Source organism: Hemitrygon akajei, chromosome 4 (assembly GCF_048418815.1).
Source record: "Hemitrygon akajei chromosome 4, sHemAka1.3, whole genome shotgun sequence".
NCBI classification, from domain to species: Eukaryota; Metazoa; Chordata; class Chondrichthyes; order Myliobatiformes; family Dasyatidae; genus Hemitrygon; species Hemitrygon akajei.
Window position 1 is genome coordinate 180,979,107 of NC_133127.1, and position 20,208 is coordinate 180,999,314.

The 20,208-nt window shown below is 39.3% G+C and overlaps 1 protein-coding gene across 5 annotated transcripts in view; it reads left to right on the top strand.

The window, feature by feature from the left end:
* The window catches only part of nipa2 (NIPA magnesium transporter 2), a 45,481-nt gene extending 26,750 nt beyond the window's left edge, over nt 1–18,731 (top strand). For all 5 annotated transcript variants that reach the window (XM_073044139.1, XM_073044138.1, XM_073044141.1 and 2 more), the window contains 5 exons: nt 4,880–5,117; nt 6,370–6,426; nt 10,944–11,034; nt 14,476–14,636; nt 17,665–18,731. In XM_073044139.1, the coding sequence (XP_072900240.1) occupies nt 4,979–5,117; nt 6,370–6,426; nt 10,944–11,034; nt 14,476–14,636; nt 17,665–18,305 (1,089 nt within the window). In that variant the 5' untranslated portion in view covers nt 4,880–4,978 and the 3' untranslated portion in view covers nt 18,306–18,731. The remainder of the gene's footprint in view (nt 1–4,879; nt 5,118–6,369; nt 6,427–10,943; nt 11,035–14,475; nt 14,637–17,664) is intronic.
* Nucleotides 18,732–20,208: the final 1,477 nt, after the last annotated feature.

The window sequence follows — 20,208 nt, forward strand, 5'->3', positions numbered from 1 at the left end:
TTACAGTAATTTTTTGGATTATGGAAAAGATGCCAAATTGACTTAAGTGGAATGGGGAAGGGGTTTGTGTTTGGCAAGTAACACTGCATGGCAGTAGTTATTTTGATGTAAATTATGGGTTTGAAGCTATGAACAATTCCTTTTGATAGAGAAGCTAATAAACGAGTCTTTGCTATATGGTTAGGGATTTATAGCAATACAAAAAAGGTTCTTTTTTCCTATTAAATAATTTATTGACATAATTTGTTCCCTTTCTGTATTTTTGCAATTATTGTTGGTGAGTCGAGCAGGATTAATGTTTAGTCATATTTTGTGATTCTCTGTCTGTTGATCGTTCATGCACCCATTAAGTTTGTGCTGGTTATTTACTGTACATTATAGACAACTGGGATTTTAAATGTGTGTGAACTTTATTCCCACAATTGCTGGTTAAGCTTTGTCCACACCCTGAAATTTGTACAAAGCACTTTCCACCTGCATCATTTAATTCCAACTACCGTACAAAAGAAACCTGCAAAATAAAGAAGGATGTGTATTACAGGAGAGGAAGGAAAGGGTAGTTCAACCAGCAATATATTTTTTAAAAAAGTTACCACGTAGTAGACATCAAATCAAAAAGGGTGATGAAAACAGGGCTGAAAGTGTTATACTTGAATGCATGAAACATACAGAATAAGGGAGATATCTTTTAAGACCATAAGACACAGGAGCAGAACTAAGCCATTCAGCCCATTGAGTCTGCTCCACCATTTCATCATGGCTAATCCATTTTCCTTTCAATCCCATTTTCTAGCCTTCTCCCATTAACCTTTCATGCTTTGACTATTCAAGAACATATCAACCTCCACCTTGAATACACCCAATGACCTGGCCTCCACAGCTACCTGTGGCAACAAAATCCACAGATTCACCATCCACTGGCTAAAGAAATTTTTCCTCATCTCCTTTCTAAATGGATGCCCTTCTATTCTGTGATTGTGCCTTCTGGTCCTGGAATTCCTCCCCACCCCCCAACCACCACCCTATAGGAAACATCCACTCTAACAAGGCCTTTCAGCATTCAATTGGTTTCAATGAGATTCCCCCCCCCCCCCCCCCCCCAATTCTTCAAAATTCCAGGTGGTGAAAGGCCCAGAGCCATCAATTACTCATCCTACGATAAACCTTTCATTCCTGGAATCTTTCTGATGAGCTTCCTCTGAACCCATTTCTGCTTACAGTACTCCCAACTGAGGCCTCACCATTGTCTTATCAAACCTCAGCATTACATCCTTGCTTTTATATTCTAGTCCTTTCGAATTGAATGTTAACATCGCATTTGCCTTCTTCACTGACTCAATCTGCAAATTAACTTCTAGGGAATCCTGCACAAGGACTCCTAAGTCCCTTTGCAACTCGGATTTTTGAATTTTCCCTCACTTTAGAAAATAGTCAACCCTTTCATTTTTTTCTACCGAAGTGCATAACCATACACTTCCTGGCATTGTATTCTATTTGACACTTCTTTGCCCATTTTCCTAATCTGTCCAAGTCCTCCTTCAACCTCCCTGCTTCCTCAACAATATCTGCCACTCCAACAATCTTAGTATCATCTGCAAACCTGGCCACAAAGCCATCAATTCCATCATCCAAATCATTGACATACAACATAAAAAGAAGCGGTCCCAACACTGACCCCTGTGGAACTTCACCAGTCACTGGCTGCAATCAGAAAAGATACCCTTTATTCCCACTCTTTGTCTCTTGCCATTCAGCCAATGTTTTTTCCAAGTCAAGTCAAGTTTATTGTTGCTTAACCATATACATGCATATAACCTATATAACCATATAATGTTTATAGAAATGAGATGTTTCTTTAAACACGTAACACATGACACATGATGATTTATGAAGGTACGGATAAAATTTATAGATGAATCACATAAATAACAAACTAAAGTGCATTAATTTTAAATATTGGAAGGTACGGAATAAATTAACTAGTGACACTTTGAATACAATGTGACCTCAACTTCAGAAGCCTGATAGCCTGGGGGAAGAATCTGTTTCTCATCCTGGCCGTACTTGTTTTTATGCATCACAATGTCCTGACTGATGGTAGAAAGTTAAAGAGGATGCTGGATGGATGAATGGGATCCTTAATAATACTAAGGGCCCTGCATATGCATTGCTCCTGATAACTGTCCCCAATGAATGGTAGGGAAACATTTATCTATGCTAGTATATTTCTTCAAGTAACATGGACTCTTGTTTTTTTTAATAAATTTTTTTATTGAATTTTCAAATAGCTACGTGGACTCTTGTTAAGCAGCGTGTATGGCACGTTGTCAGAGGCCTTCTGAAAATTGAAGTAGACAACATCCACCAATTCTCCTTTATTTATCCTGCTTTTTATTTCCTCAAAGAACTCTTAACAGATTTGTCAGGCAAGATTTTCCCTTAAGAAAACTGTGCTGACCTTGGCCTTCTTTATCATGTGCCTCTAAAAGTACCCCAAAACCACATCCTTAACAATCGACTTCAACATCTTCCCAACCACTGAGCTCAGGCTAACTGGCCTACTATTTCCTTTCTTTTGCTCTTCTGCCTCCACCCTCTTCTTGAAGAGTGGAGTGATATTTGCAGTGTTGTAGTCCTCAGGAATCATTTCAGGATCTAGTGATTCTTGAAAGATCATTACTAATGCCTTCACAATTTCTTCAGTTACCTCCTTCAGAACTCTGGGTGTAGTCCATCTGGTCCAGGTGACTTATCTACCTTCAGACACTTCAGTTTCCCAATCATCTTCTCCCTTGTAAGAGCAACTGCATTCACTTTTGCCCGCTGACACTCTCAAACTTCCACAAACTGCTCATGCCTTCCATAGTTAAGACTAATGCAGAATACTTATCCTCACCTCATCTTGCATTTCCTTGTCCTCCGTTAGCATCTTTCCAGCATCATTTTCCAGCAGTCCAATATCTACTCTTGCTCCTCTTTTACTTTTTATATATTTGAAAAAAACCTAGTATTTTTAAAAATATTGTTGGTTTTTAAAAATTTCCCAAATTCTACTTTCCCACTAATTTTTGGTCTATTACATGCTCCCTCTTTTGCTTTTAGGTAGGCTTTGACTTCCCTTGTCAGCCGCGGTGGTGACATCCTGCCTTAACAATACTTCATCTTTGGAATGTATCTTTCCAGGGCCGACTGAGTTGCTTCCAGCCATTGCTGCTCTGCCATCATCCATGCTAGTGTCCCCTTCCAATCAACTTTGGCCAACTCCTCTCTCATGCCTCTGTAATTGCAGGGTGAATTCTTTTAAATTATGATCACTGCCTTCTAAGGGTTCCTTTACTGTAAACTCCGGAATCAAATCTGATTCATTACGCAACACCCAATCTAGAAAGACTAATTTCCTGATGGACTCAGCCACATGCTGCTCTAAAAAGCCATCTTGTAGGCATTGTACAAATTCTGTCTCGAGATCCAGCACCAACCAGATTTTCCCAATCTACCTGCGTATTGAAATCCTCCATGACCATTGTAACAGTGCTCTTTTGACATGCCTTTTTGTATCTCCCATTGTAATATGTATCCCATATCCTGGCTACTTTTTGAATGCCTTTATATACAGAGCCTATAAAAAGTATTCACCTGCCCCCCCCCCCCCCCCAGAAGTTTTTATGTTTTATTGTTTTACAACATTGAAACACAGTGGATTTAATTTGTTTTTTTTGACAAGATCAACAGAAAAAGACTATTTCGAGTCAAAGTGAAAACAGATCTCTACAAAGTGATCTAAATTAACCACAGATATAAAACACAAAATAATTGATTGCATAACTGTTCACCCCTTTCAAGTCAGCATTTGGTGGATACACCTTTTGGCAGCGATTACAGCCTTGAGTGTATGGATCGCCTTCTATCAGCTTTGCACATCTGGACATTACAGTTTTTCCCCCATTCTTTACAAAACTGCCCACGCTGTATCGGATTGCATGGGAATTGTAAGTATACAGCCCTTTTCAAGTCCAATCATAAATTCTCAATTGGATTGAGGTCTGGACTATGACTTGGTCACTCCTGGACATTAACTTTGTTGTTTTTAAGCCATTCCTGTGTAGCTTTGGGTTTATGCGTGGGGGTCATTGTCTTGCTGGAAAACAAATCTTCTCCCTCTCCTAAGCCACAGTTCTCTTGTAGACTGCATCAGGATTTCCCTGTATTTTGCTGCATTCATTTTACCCTTTCATTCTCAAGCCTTCCATGGCCTGCTGCAGTGAAACATCCCCAAAATATTTATTCTACATTTTTTTGTACACTTTTCTAAAATGTCTACAATACTGCTCCATTATGAATTGTCTTTTTTTGTATCAGGGTCTTTCATTTCTTGGGGAGAAACTGCTACTGTCTATCATTTGTTAGCAATTGCACAAGTAAACTTTGAAGATGCATCTTTCTAATTCTGTAAAATAATGGTTCTGAGTCTTGTAAATTATTTACTTAACAGCTTGTCAGAATGCCTGAAACCTGATGGTACATTATAGCAACACCCACAAAATGCTGGAGGAACTCAGCAGGCCAAACAGCATCTATGGAAATGAATATAGTTGATGTTTAGGGCTCAGTCCTGCCGAAGGGGCTCGACCCAAAACATCAGCTGTACTCTCTTCCCTAGATGCTGCCTGGCCTGCTGAGTTCCTCCAGCATCTGCAGATTTTCTCTTGTGATTGGTACATTAAAGCAGTTATTTGATTGCATAACTCCAGGCAAAATGCAAGTTTATGACAAAGGGTACATGATGTAAAACAAACATACTGTGGGGGAAATGTGTGCTAGACATTCCTGAGAAATTTTCATATTGAAATATTTTAATTGATGCTCTCTTCAATTGTAGTGCAAGTTGTCGCCTGTACCAGGTTGTGTTCATCACAGTGGCAGTTCTTCTGTTTGGTATTTAATGCGTTAAACTCTCTGCTTGCTGACACCAAGAAGAATGGGGCAGGAGAAAGGAAAATATGACTTTTACCTAGGCTTGGTATTAGCCATTAGCTCCAGCATATTTATTGGAGGGAGTTTTATCCTAAAAAAGAAAGGCCTCCTCAGACTGGCCAAAAAAGGGTCAATGAGAGCAGGTAAGATACCGTTTGGTAAATAGCCCAGCAGTAATGTTGTAATGTGAATCAAGTGAAATAGTTTGGATCACTGTTCTTACCCCTGCTTCATTACCTCAACAGCTAGAGATCAACAATATGTGAGGAGAATTATTTAAAATCCACTTCTATTTCCATGTGGCAGTGGATTCTACAGTAATATAACTTGTTTTCGATAGTAATATACCGGTAACCTGTTTTTATATTACTATTGCTTGTAATTATAAATATTGGTGTTTGATAAAAATCATTCAAGCCAAATAAGCTTCATAATGTGCCTGTTGTTGTTTTTGCATCAAAATATGCTGTACTCTGCCTTTGTATCTTTCTGGGAAATTAATATGTATTCATTTCATAGAATTATGCAACACAGAAAAAGGCCATTTTGCTTGGCCGGTCTTTACATATATAATTAATGCCATTCCCTTCCTTTCCATGTATTCTGCAAATTTTTCCCTTTCAACTATTTACAGTTTTCTTTTGAAAGTTACAATTGAATCCATATAAAAACAACCACTGCACAAACTTACACCACTGTGCTCTGTCATACATCCCATTCTTTGCTTTTTCTTTTGCTAGCTCTCTCATAATCTATGTCCTCTGGTTTCTGACCCATCTCTTGCCAGAATCATCATCATACTTGTTCCATCAAAGTCCTTTGTGATAATGGAAACTTTTAGTAAATCTTTCCCGAGCTATATTTTAGCTGTGACAATAGCTAGTTAACTAATATCTCAACATAAGTAATGACCTGCACACCTAGTGCTGTTTTAGTCGATCTCTGTACCTTCTTTGAGCCTTAGAATCCTTCTTAAATTTGGTCTCCTGAACAGGTTAAAATACCATCTGGTGAATAATCTACACCTTATAGCGTATTGGTCAGGTTTCTTAGTTTTGTACTCTGCATTCTGTCAATCCAGGGATCCTGTGTACCTATCACAGCTTTCTTGTTTTGTTCTACCAGAATTTAAATGTGTCTTTGTGTATATCTAAGCATGCTCCTGTTAATTCACTAGTTTGTACATAGATGCTGGGTTTAATTACTTGCTGGAATGCCTTTTGTGGTAGCTCACTTAAGTAGTCTTTAGCCTGATCAGTCAGAAAGATCAACATGTTATGAACTATGGTCTGTATTAAATCATTTGTTGTTAGTTAAGATAATATATTATGTCTTTGTTGCAAGTTTCTCATCACTGAAATAATTGATTATTTTCCTTGATATTTGTTAATTTAGGTCAGGGAGGACATGCATATCTTAAAGAATGGCTATGGTGGGCTGGACTATTGTCAAGTGAGTGAGTGCAAGAGGAGTAATGCGTGTTCCAAATTATGAATTACCTTCATTTCCCTTTTTGTCATTTCATTCCCCCTGAAGGCATCGATTTCTTGAAATAATCCATTAGCATCAAGTGCCTTACTCAAATGCCCAATTTTCTCTTCCAATAATGTTTCATTTGGCAACTTTACCCCAATGGGCATCCAGGTTGACTTAATTCAGGAACACTAAAGCACGTTATAATATCATTGCCTTGGCTCTGTAATCAACTTACTTACAAAATCTGGACATCGAACTTGGAATAGTTCTGGTTTTTAGTCCTCAGTTATTTACTTAGCTTGCCAATTTATAATTGCATTATTAAAGGAGCTTTGCATTTAGTTCTATAATAATTTAACCTGCTGCACAATTAGGAATAGAGCAATTTCTGTGGCAGTTTGAGGCAAGATATGTGTCCAAATTTGACCACTGTTTGATCTTGGCTTTTTGCAATTTACGATGTTAAGCAAGGTCTCCTGATATTGGCCAATTTTTTTAAATGTTCTATCGTGTGCCAATGTAAATTTAATGCAGTGTTTGAATATTTTTAATATCTTTATTCATTTATTTCATATTTTATCTAATCCTGTAATACTTCAACATGTCTGTGCTATTCTCGTTCTGCTCTCTGATGGTAGCCAAGATCTTAAGTTCTAGAAATCAGTGGCAAAACTTTGCTTTTCCATTTCTCTTTCCCCTTTATAGTAATTCTGTTTGCCCAATTGTTTGTCTGCCCTAACGCCGTTTCATGTAGCTTAGCATTAGCTTTTGTTTGATAACACTACTATGAAGCACCTTAGGGCATTTTATTACATTTCAAGTAATTTCTGTGTTGTAAAAACCTAGCGATTTCACCTATTCTTTGAAAAATCCTCTGCAAGTTTCAAACCCCAGAGAGGATGTCATAAGACCATAAGATATAAGAGCGGGGCAGGCCTTTCAGCCCATCGAATCTGCTCTGCCATTCAATCATGGGCTGATCCAATTCTTCTAGTCATTTCCACTCCCCTGCCTTCTCCCCATACCCCTTGATGCCCTGGCTAATCAAAAACCTCTCTATCTCTGACTTGACCTCCACAGCTGCTCATGGCAATAAATTCCATAGATTTACCACTTTCTGACTACTTTCTCCGCACCTCTGTTCTAAATGGACGTCCTTCAATCCTGAAGTCGTGCCCTCTTGTCTTAGACTCCCCTACCATGCTAAATAACTTTGCCATATCTAATCTGTTCAGGCCTTTTAACATTTGGACTGTTTCTATGAGATTCCTCCCTCATTCTCCTGAACCCTAGGAAATACAGCTGCCAGACATTCCTCATATGATAACCTTTTTATTCCTGGAATCATTCTCATGAATCTTCTCTGAACCCTCTCCAATGTCAGTATATCTACCAGTATCTTCCACCAAAGTGCATGACCATGCACTTTCCAACATTGTATTTCATTTGCCACTTCTTTGCCCATTCCCCTAAACTTCCTTAAGTCTATCTGCAGGCTCTCTGTTTCCTCAACAGTACCCGCCCCTCCACCTATCTTTGTATCATCAGTAAATTTAGCCACAAATCCATGAATCCCATAGTCCAAATCATTGACATACATCATAAAAAGCAGTAGTCCTACCACTGACCCCTGTGGAACTCCACTGGTAACCAGGAGCCAGCCAGAATAGGACCCCTTTATTCCCATTCTTTTTTCTGCTGATCAGCCAATGCTCTGCCCATGTTTGTAACTCCCCTGTAATTCCATGGGCTCTTATCTTGCTATTGCAGCCTCATGTGTGGCACCTTGTCAAAGGCTTTCTGAAAATCCAAGTACACCATATCTAGGGCATTTCCTTTGTCTACCCTGCTTGTAATTTCCTCAAAAAATTGCAGTAGCCTAGTCAGGCAGGATTTTCCTTTCAGGAAACCATGCTGGCTTTGGCCCATCTTGTTATGTGCCTCCAGGTAGTCTGTAATCTCAGCCCTAACAATCTATTCCAACAACTTCCCAAATACTGATATCAGGCTAACAGGTCTATGTCTCCTTTCTGCTGCGTCCCACCCTTCTTAAATAGCAGAGTAATATTTGCAGTTTTCCAGTCATTAGGTACAATACCAGAACCTATCAATTCTTGAAAGATCATTGTAATGCCTCTGCAATCTCTCCAGCTACTTCTTTCAGAATCCGAGCATGCATTCCATCAGGTCCAGGAGATTTATTCACCCTCAGACCATTAAGCTTCCTGAGCACCTTCTCAGTCGTAATTTTCACTGCACAAACTTCACTTCCCTGACACTCTTGAAGGTCCTGTATACTGCAGATGTCTTCCACTGTGAAAACTGATGTAAAATATGCATTTAGTTCCTCTGCCATCTCTGCATCTCTCATTACAATATCTCCAGTGTCATTTTCTATTGGTCCAATATCTACCTTTAACTCTCTTTTACCCTTTATATTAGTCGCCAGCTTCCTTTCATTAATTGATCTTTTCCTTCCTAATGACCATCTTAGTTTCCTTCTGCAAGTTTTTAAAAGCTTCCCAATCCTCTAGTTTTGGCTTCCTTGTATGCCCTCTCTTTTGCTTTTACTTTGGCTTTGACTTCATTTATCAGCCATAGTAGTGTCCTTCTTCCATGTGAAAATTTCTTCTTATTTGGAATCTATCTGTCTTGCATTTCCCTCATTTTTCACAGAAACTCCAGACATTGCTGCTCTGCTGTCCTTCCTGCTAGTGTCTCTTTCCAGTCAACCTTGGCTAGTTCCCCTCTCATAATTTCCTTTATTCCACTGAAATACTGACACATTGGAATTTAGTTTCTTAAATTTCAAGGTGAACTCGATCATATTGTGATCACTGTTCCTTCAGGGTTCCTTCACCTTAAGCTTTCTTATCACATCAGGATCATTGCACAGCACCCAATCCAGCACAGCTGATCCCCTAGTGGGCTCAACAAGAAGCTGTTATAAAAAGCCATCCCTTAGACATTCTACAAATTCTCTCTCGAGGTCCAGTACTGGTCTGTTTTTCCCAATCCACTTTCATGTTAAAATACCCAATGATTATCATGACATTACCCTTCTGACACACCTTTTCTATCTCCTGCTGTAATTTGTAATCCACATCCCACTGCTGTTGGGATGTCATACATCTATCTTGAGCTTTATCACCGATAACCAGTTTTTTTTAAATAATGTTTTTTTTAATGGATAAAGCTTGCAAAAGGACCTAATGCTTTCTCGGCATATATGACGAATAAACACTTCTTGGGCTTCCAGCCAGGTAAAACTATTGATTATATCTGACGTTTCAATGACTAACTCTGCCATCTTCTTCAGGGATGATGCTTGGGCATGCCTAGTCTTGTAGTATTTATTCCCCTGTAGTCCATCCCTCCTGATTGGTTAGTCTTCACCCAATCAGGTTTCTGCGCTCCCACCTTGTTTACAATCGAATTTCAGTTTTTTCTTACCACCTTTGTCTTTGTTAAAGTTCTTTTTTTTTCTAGTTTTATTTCAATCACTTCCTTTACTAGGCAGTCCCAAAAGCCGTTGGTGCAGCACAATATTATGCCACAGAAATCAATCCTATGGCCATTGTGAAATGTATTCTATTACAATCAAAATCAGGTAATTCTTCAGGTCTGTGGCGATCCTTCCAGAAACTGGACTCGGTGAGTGTAAGCGTCGGCACGGACTAGAAGGGCCGAGATGGCCTGTTTCCATGCTGTAATTGTTATATGTTATATAGGGAAGACAGGCGATAGTGATGGGTTCCTTGTCATTATTAGTTTTCCTAGTCAGCCTTTTTTACAAGGTGAAGGGAATCAGTTGGGCCTGTAAAAGGGTTGACAGGATTCTGGAAGGATCACCAGGATCCTGAAGAAATACCGGATTAATGCCATCCACAAACCCGTAAGGAAGCTCAAGTCACAGCTTATGTGGGTCGAAGATGACCTGGGACTCAGGTCGGCTGGGGTCTACAGGATTCCCTGTGAATGTGGAGCGATGTATATAGCCAGACAAGATGCACAGTGGAAACCCACGTCAAGGAGAAAGAATGTGTATCCATTTGGGTTACCCGCAGAAATCGGCAGTAGCAGAACACTATATTTGCAATGGCCATAGGATTGTCTTCAATGGCACAAAACTACTATGCTATGCAATGGCTTTTGGGACCGCCTGGTAAAGGAAGCCATTGAAATAAAACGAGAGAAAAAGAATTTTAATTAGAGAAAGGTCTCACTCCAAGTAAGAACTGGAGTTCAATTGTAAACAAGGTGGGAGAGTGGAAAACTTGTATGGGAGGGGAGTATAAATACCACTGGATTGGACATGCCCAGGCATCGTCCCTGATGAAGATTGATGACAGAGTTTGCCGTCGAAACTCTGGTTATAATAAATATTTGTACCTGGCTGGAAGCCTGAGAAGAGTGTATACAAAGCCTGCAAGCTTCAAATTATGATGAGTAAGACATTGATGTTTAACTGTACCCTTTATACATTGTTGCAGTGGGAGCTGGAGAAGCTGCTAACTTTGCTGCATATGCTTTTGCTCCGGCAACATTAGTAACCCCATTGGGAGCCCTCAGCGTCCTAGTAAGGTAAGAACATTGATGTTGGTCATCAGAGAATAAAATGCCAATAAATGTTTTGTGTTCAGTTTCTCTTCGATATAATGGGTGTGACCTTAATACAGATCGGGGTGTTTAGAGTTCATTTCTGGTGCCGTCTATAAGGGGTTTCTATGTTTGTCCAGTGACTGCATGGGCTTCCTCTGGGTGCTCTGGTTTCCTCTCTACCAAAAGCATATCTTCCTTATTGAGAAAGTAAGGAGGCATGGGATCCAAGGGGACATTGCTTTGTGGATCCAGAATTGGCATGTCCACAGAAGGCAAAGAGTGGTTGTAGAAGGGTCATGTTCTGCATGGAGGTTGGTGACCAATGATGTGCCTGAGGGATCTATTCTGGGACCCCTTCTCTTTGTGATTTTTATAAATGACCTGGATGAGGAAGTGGAGGGATGGGTTAGTAAATTTGCTGATGACACAAAGGGTGGGGGTGTTGTGGATAGTGTGGAGGGCTGTCAGAGATTACAGCGGGACATCAATAGGATGCAAAACTGGGCTGAGAAGTGGCAGATGGAGTTCAACCCAGCTAAGTGTGAGATGGTTCATTTTGGTAGGTCAAATATGATGACAGAATATAGTATGAATGGTAAGGCACTTGGCAGTGTGGAGGATCAGAGGGATCTTGGGATCTGAGTCCATAGGACACTAAAAGCTGCTGTGCAGATTGACTCTGTGGTTAAGAAGGCATACAGTGCATTAGCCTTCATCATTCGTGGGAATGAGTTTAAGAGCCGAGAGGTAATGTTGCTGCTATATAGGACCCATGTGGAAACCATAGAAAGAGTGCAGAGGACATTTAAAATGAATTTGCCTGGTTTGGGGAGCATGCCTTATGGTAGGTTGAGTGAACTCAGCCTTTTCTCCTTGGAGTGACGAAGGATGAGAGGTGACCTGATAGAGGTGTATAAGATGATGAGAGGCATTGATAGTGTGGATAGTCAGAGGCTTTTTCCCCAGGGTTGAAATGGCTAACACGAGAGGGCACAGTTGTAAGGTGCTTGGAAGTACAGTCGGCCCTCCTTATCTGCGAGGGATTCGTTCCGGGACCCCTTGCGGATACCAAAAAATGTGGATGCTCAAGTCCCTTATTCAACCTGTCTCAGTGCAGTGGACATTAGGACCCGGCAGCAGAGCTCTGAGTCCACAGTGTTTCTGTTCACGATGTTACGTACCCCGTAACTGGGTGTCTAACCAGCAGAGAAAGAAGAATCTGTTGGAGTCTGGTGGTACCAAACTAAAGGTGTTTATTAACAAAAATAAGCAAAAACCATATCAATAATGCAAATATACATATAAAACAAGTTAGCAGTAATAAACCTAAAAGTGTAGGAATAATAATAATCAATAATAAACAAGCTCTATCGATGTCTAGGGGTAAATGAATTGTCATAGAAAAGTATAAAGTTCAGTTCAGTTCATGAGTGCTGATGTAGTTATGGTTGTATTGTAATCGTTGGAGAGAGAGCGAGCGAGCGAGATGTAATGGCTACAGTCAGGCAAACCTTCCTTTCCTTTCTTAATCCGTCGTATCGGTGTGGTCATTCAGTTATGACCTCTCCGTCCTTCTGCTAGACCGTTCTTCTGTGGTGTTTCTCCTGGTTCGGTCTTCGAAGCCCTCACCTTTCTTGTGGGTTCCAACACTCAATCAGTGTCCACTGGCGTGTCTGGAGGGTGTCTCTCCAGACCTGTCTTTTTATCCCTACTAACGAGAACTCAGTTATCCATCACTCCTGAATGACTGTGTCCATCAAATAAGGCCACTCCTTCAGTCCACTGAGGAATGTTCATGAGCAAACTATTATCCTTGCAGCGAAACAGTAAATAATTCAAAAAGGAGTCACAATACGGTTAATCAGCAATTTCCCCCTCTCTCTTATCTGTCGCAGATGTTCTTGCTTGTTTTTCGTCTCTTTCTCATGGTCAGCATAGCAACAGTAATAGTTCGTGTTTCTCAGGGGGGGGATGGTTAACTCTTCACCCCATTGTCCATCAGGTCTGTTCATCACTCATAACAATGAAAATAATCATGATCACGATTGAAAATAAAGTGGAAATAATAAAGCGATCGGAAAGAGGTGAAACGCCATCGGTCATTGTAAAAGCGTTAGGCTGCAGTCGGTCAACAATCGGAACAATTTTGAAGGATAGAGTGAGAAAGGCCCTGCCCCAACGAAAGCTACAATTATTACTAAGCAACGCTGCTATAACCTCGCACACCAAACTACAACAAACTCTCATGGACCGCTTGTCTAAGGCAAGCAAGGACTTCGGGCTTACCATCGGTCTAAAGAAAACAAAGGTCCTTACCCAGAACGTAGTGAAGACACCAGTCACTGCCATTGACAATTACAATCTAGAACTGGTCCACGAGTTCACATACTTGGGACTGAACGTTAGCGGCATTCTCTCCCTTGATGCTGAAATCAATAGGCGTATTGGCAAAGCAACATCGATCCTTGCTCAACTCTCCTCGTGAATCTGGGAGAATCCAAAACTCGCTACAAAGACCAAGACTGCCTTGTACAATGCATGCATTATCAGCACCCTCCTGTATGGTAGCGAGATTTGGACCATCTACTCCAAACAGGAGAGGAAACTCAATAGTTTTCACCTGCGCAGCGTCCTCGGCATCACCTGAAGAGACAAAGTCCCAAACTCTGAGGTCCTCTCCTGTGCTGAACTTCCAACAATGTTCACACTTTTAAGACAACGTCCGTCGTATGAAGGATGATAGACTGCCAAAGGACATCCTCTATGGAGAACTAGCAACAGCAAGAGGAATGTTGATAGACCCCAGCTTTGCTTCAAAGACCTCTGCAAGCACGACATGAAAGCCTTAAAAATCAACACAGAGTGCTGGGAGGAATAAGCAGATGACTACAAGAAATGGCGAGGTACTCTTCAGCAACACCTAGAGCAAGGCGAAAGAGCGATCCTGAGTCAGTTTGAGGAGCGGAGAGCACAGCAGACAGCAGAAAACAATTCCACAACGCCCTACACATGCAGCGACTGTGGCAGAGCCTACCGTTACAGGATCGGCCTCAATAGCCATAGTTGACACTGCTCGACAAACCAGTGACTACCAGAGGCACAGTACCCGTAGTCGACCACGACTGACATGAGGCCACATACGCATACATACATTAGGATCTATACTGCCCGCAAGGCACCTTTCATTTGTCAGGAAGGAAGATCACCAAAGCAGTAGCTTAAACCAGTTTGTAAGTATTCAAGGAATAGGCAGGTTTTGGATTGTTAGTGTTCTTTGGTGCCAGGAGAAATCATTGAGCAATTGTTGAAATTCATTTGTGACTGGTATGATGATAGCCATGGCCACAGCAATTATATGCTTTAATACCTACTTTGAGTGTGACATTTACAGTTCTTTTTATATTGACTGTTCTGTTTCCACAGTGCAATTCTGTCATCTTACTTCCTGAATGAGAGGCTTAATCTCCATGGAAAACTTGGTTGTCTTCTTAGCATTGTTGGTTCAACTGTCATGGTAATACATGCGCCACAAGAGGAAGAGGTGGAAACGATACAAGCAATGGCCACGAAACTTAAAGATCCAGGTATAGCACGCATTTTCATCTGCTTATGTGTCTGTTATTTTAGTTCAGCGTTGGTCTCTACTTGGCAGTAACATTCTAATCGTAGTTCAGAGATAATGGCTTTAAAATCCCACTCTAGGGATTTTGAACACAAAATCCAGACTTTTAGGATAAAAGCTGTTCTTCAGCCCTGGTTCTTCAGGATTTAACTTTTTCCATTTCATAATAAGCAATTTAAAATTCGTACAGGACAGTATTCCAAGATCTCAGGAATTCCTCTGGAGACTTGATTAAGATTTTAGGCCTTATCCAATATTCCCAAAAACACATTATCTGGCTATTATTTTTTGTATTACTGTTTATAGAAACTTCCAGTCTGTATTTTGTCTGCTGCTGTCCTGATGTTGCAGCTTTGGCCTTGATTCCATTTTAAAAGTTTTAATTGGTTATAGAGCACTTTGAAAATGCTGCAATTGTGTGAAGTGCCGCAAAATAAAATTCATTTTATATTATTTCTTGTCTTTTGCTAATAAAATTGTCAAAAGTCAGGAGGAAAATTAGAAAAAGCCTTTGATTTTTCTGACTTTAGTTTGGGGTTTTTCCCAGATTGTTGTTTTGATGAGTTAACTAGCTGTAAAATTTGTAGATGTACTGGTAGTTATTTTGGCTGTGATTATGATGTGCACAGTTTTCAAGTAACTATTTACATATAGTCAAATGATTGGGTGTGCTGTACTTACAATTTTGGAACTGGATTAAAGCCAAAGTTAAAAGTCATAAAATTTAAGGTGCTTGTAACAGATAACACAGTAATCCAAATATAGATCAGGTGGGAAAAATTGGTGACAGCAAGATGAAGAATGCAGGGATCAGCTAGGGACAAGGCTATGTTAAATTGCTTATTATGAAATGGAAAATGTTAAATCCTGTTGTAAATGGAATAACCATAATATTGAAATTTGAACAGCATCACTGTCAAACTCAGTCTTAATGATTCGGTGATGCATCTATGTAAAGTAAATAACAAAGGCATGAGGGCAAGTTGGGTGTGGTTATTTGGAACTTGCATTGAGATATATTTAGGAAATATCCATGATTTGAAAAAATATGTAGCTTAAAATGCAAAACTGAATGGGAAAAGTGATCAATCATGGCTGACAGGAGAAGTTAAAGGAAGTGTTATATCAAATAAAATAGCATATTAAGTTTCGAGAAATGACAAGCATGAAGATTTGGAATATTTTGAAACTTGACAGAAGATCCAGAATTTGATCTTAATGACTACGAACTTTTGCAAATACATGAAAAGTAAAAGACGAGTGAAAGCAAATATGTATCCTCAACAGACAGAAATAGGAATATTTTATAACAAAGAATAAGAAATTAGTAGAAAAGAAACAAACAAATTCTTAATCTGTCATCTTGGTAGGACATTAAAAGCCTACCAGGTATCAAGATTAAGAGAGTCCAAGTCCTCCAGTGCTCTCTTCCTGCACACATGCTCACCTGACAACCCAACTTTCCTCCTCCCACCTGGTTCTATCCACCCATCGGGCCCATTAATCACCTACCGCCCTCTATCACATCCATATTACTCTATATTGACAATCTTTTCTGTTTCCCTCAATCCTGATGCAGGGTCTGACCCAAAATGTTGACCTGCACCTTTTGCCTTCACAGATGCTGCTTGACTCACTGAAGACTGAAGAGTTTGGTTTAGGTGTGGACAGTAGCCAGGTAGCAAGCTGGAAGTGATGGCTAAGGGTTGGAGTTTTCTCTTACCCTTTTGACTTGGAGTAGAGTTTTAAATTTGTCAAAATGCGAATTTGCATCCAAGAGTTCATGGTATTTTCACTGCATGTATGAAAATACTGTTGTGAACTTGTCGATGAGATTTCTTTACATGGACAGCTGCTTGTTGAAATTGCATTCTCCAAGTTCAGCTTCTCCTCTGCTTTTTCCTCCTTTATGGAAATTAAAGCCTTAAAACAAATTAGTTTTCATAGTGAACATGTAAATTATTACATTGTTTATTCCAGAGTGAGATTTCAGCATCTTGCCACAATAAAACTGAAGATGAAAGCTGTTGTGCCTGAAATCAGTGTTCAATGAGCTTCCAGTTTAGTTGGATGATGTATCCCTTGTGATTTAGTAAGGAGTGCCTTTGGGATAATTTTCAAAAAGATTGAACACCCTGAAATAAACAATTGTGCCAAAAAGATGAATTTTACAGTGAGAAATATTTTTTTATATCCAAGTACTGAGGAGCAGGGTGTATGGTTTGACATAGCATTGAAATAAAATAGAACTGCCTTTTGTCTTTGATTCTGACATATTAGTGTATCAGAAGCAATGGAGTGATGTTAACTTTGGGAACAGCAGAACTGAAAGACTCTGTTCTTTGTTCCACTAAAGAAAAGGTTGCAAGGTTATTTGCTGTAATGATAAAGGCATTGTTTGCTGTTATTCTTAAAAAATAGATCAAAGGATGTTAGTTTGATTCTTTTGTGTTACTCTCAAATGATTTGAGATGATCTCAGCTGTGGAAGCAGCTGAGGTTCAGTAATTGGTTTTAGTACCCAAGGACGTAAAGTAATAAATCAAAAATCTCTTTTGTTTCGTGACCCAGGGGACTGTGCCAATTACTGGCAGCAGGACTAGGCATCTACAGGGAGAAAAAGGAGCAGATGCCACACCCAGTCTTCTACATTCTCCCTTTCCATCATTCAGGAATTCATACTCGTTTTACAGTTGATGCAGCGATTGATTCGAATTTCCAATATACTACACTCCATTAATGGATTGTAATGTCTTTTCTACTTCACTGTCACTTCAATTTTCCTCGAACACCACCTGTGATCTTTCTCCTAACAAAGCTGAAAGTAAGCTTGAGGAAAAGCATATTGCAATCTTCAGGACTCAGCATTGGATCCATTAACTGTTTCTCTCTCCACAGATGCCATATGATCTGCAGATAGTATTTGCAGTATTTTACTTCTGAATACAAGCTTAATTCCCTAACAGTGTTTTTTTTCCACTCTGGTTTTAGGTTTTGTGGTGTTCGCGACTTTTGTCATCATAATTTCCCTGATCCTTATATTTGTTGTTGGCCCTCGTCACGGACAGACAAACATCCTGGTTTACATAACCATCTGTTCTGTAATTGGTGCCCTATCTGTCTCCTGTGTGAAAGGCCTTGGTATTGCCATAAAGGAACTTTTTGCTGGGAAGCCCATCCTTACCAATTCTCTGTCATGGATCCTCCTTCTGAGCCTTATTGCTTGTGTAAGCACCCAAATTAACTACTTGAACAAAGCACTTGACATTTTCAACACATCCTTAGTGACTCCCATTTATTATGTGTTCTTCACTACATCTGTTTTGACATGTTCAGCTATCCTTTTCAAAGAATGGTATCACATGGACAACGATGACATCATTGGCACATTGAGTGGTTTCCTCACCATCATAGTGGGCATCTTTCTGCTGCATGCCTTTAAGGATATCAATTTAACACTGGCAAGTTTGCCCGTGTTTATGAGAAAAGAGGAGAAAGGATTTACTGCCAATGGTAGTGCACATTACGAGCGGTTGGACCACAATGTGGAAAATGAAAGCTGTACTGATAGTTCTGAAATGCACTCTGAATTGATTTCCTCCAGAAGAAATGGCAACATAATCAGCATGTGAGAGTTGGATAATAGTGTTAAGGGATAAAGGAAATGCACTGCCCTGTGCTGTCATAGTCACCAGAATTGAGCTACTTGTTAAAAAAAAAGTTATCTGTATTGGTGACTTCATTTGTTGTAATGGAGAGTCTCTTGGGACAATCATTTTTCACCCCAGTGTGATTGGAATGGACTCTGGGTCATTGTATTTACCTTTTTATTTGCCTTAATTTTCATGACTTTTTTTTAAAATAAATATTTCAGATGATGCATTGTGGTTTACAAGGATTAAGCTACTATTGTAAAATTGTCACCATATAACAGTGTACATATTTGGACTCTAATTTAATTTTTTGGAAACAATATTGTATGTTTTGAAAACAATACTGTATGCACTGAGAGCCCTAATTTTAAATGTTTGAAATAAAATTCTTTTGGATTCTCTTCATTTCTGTAAGTAACAGTGTGGTAGAAAGTCCACACAATTCTTCTGCATTTTGTTGTGATTTTTAAGACTTTTCTGATCTTATCTATAGTTCAGACCTTGCTGAAATTAAATTCCAATTAATCAGTCTAGAAAATAGAAATTAATTCACATAATGCAAGGGTATTTTAGGAATTACCCAAGAAGTATAGCCAGAAATGGAGAACGTAATTTTATTTCGACATTCTGGAATTTCTTCTGAAATGGTGAGGGACTAGCAAATTTAATTTTTGTCAGGTATATTAATAAAGAAAATAAAACCTTTCCAATAGTTAATGTATCAAAAAAAAAGGATTTTTTTTTTTGATTTAGCAGTGGACTTGAACTGATTTTAACTTGGGCCCAAATGTTTCAGAGCATTTGATTTTTTTTTAAATATGAAGTTTTGCTACAATATTTTTTGTATTATCCAGTAAAGCAATCTGTTTTCTAGTGCTGAGCAAGATGTAAGCAAACACTAAGAATTTACAGTCGAAAAGGGGCTGTGTGGTCTACTTTGCAGCAAGGTTACAGCCTTTTAGGTGTTCCATTCCTTGACAAAAACATGCTTTGTAAGCAGAAAGTAGAAGGAAGTGGTATAGTTCTTAATAAAAATATGTAGACAATCTTGATGGTAGAATCAATTTGGAAAGTGGTAAGAAATAGCCAAGCAAACACATCACTAGTGAGATTTCCAGAAAGCTTTTGATAAGATACTGGGAAATAAGACATACTGGAAAAGGTTAATTGGTCACATAGGTGATTGTGTGGTCAGGCTTTTAATGTGCTGTACATCTCTAAAAGTTTTTAAAAAGAACTCAAGATATCTTGTAAGTAGGATTAGTATAGATGGAATCACAAAGCCTGCAGCTGCTGGAAATCCAAAGCAACACAAAATGCTGGAGGAATTCAGCAGGTGAGGTAGCAAAGATCTCAGCTCGAAACACTGACCGTTTACTCATCTATAGATACTGCCTGGTGTGCTGAGTTACGCCAGCATTTTGCGTGTATTGCTTTGTATAGATAGGTACAGAGATCACCTCTATAACAGCAACCTGGAAGCAACACAAATATAGGAAATGGTGATTATGAGCACACTGTTCAGAGGCTTTGGTCATTAAATTATGTTCATGGTTATAATATTTTTCTTTGAATAATGACATAATTATTTCTCCTAAATGTAAACCTGAAAGTGTTTCAATTATATTTACCTCATAAAATATTCAAATACTCTAATTTGTTTTACAGTTGTTCCTCACAATGGTCCTTTTACCTTGCATACAAAAGAAACCGAGTCCCATATTCTAATGACATTTTTCAAGTTAAGGTCACAGAATGGCTATTTGATGATAAGAAACCAGTCCTCATTATCTATTCAAATCTAATTCCAACTATGAAGGGTAATTTATTCTCCCCTGACCCCATTGAGATAAAAATAAAAGGATGGCGAAACCATGAGGAA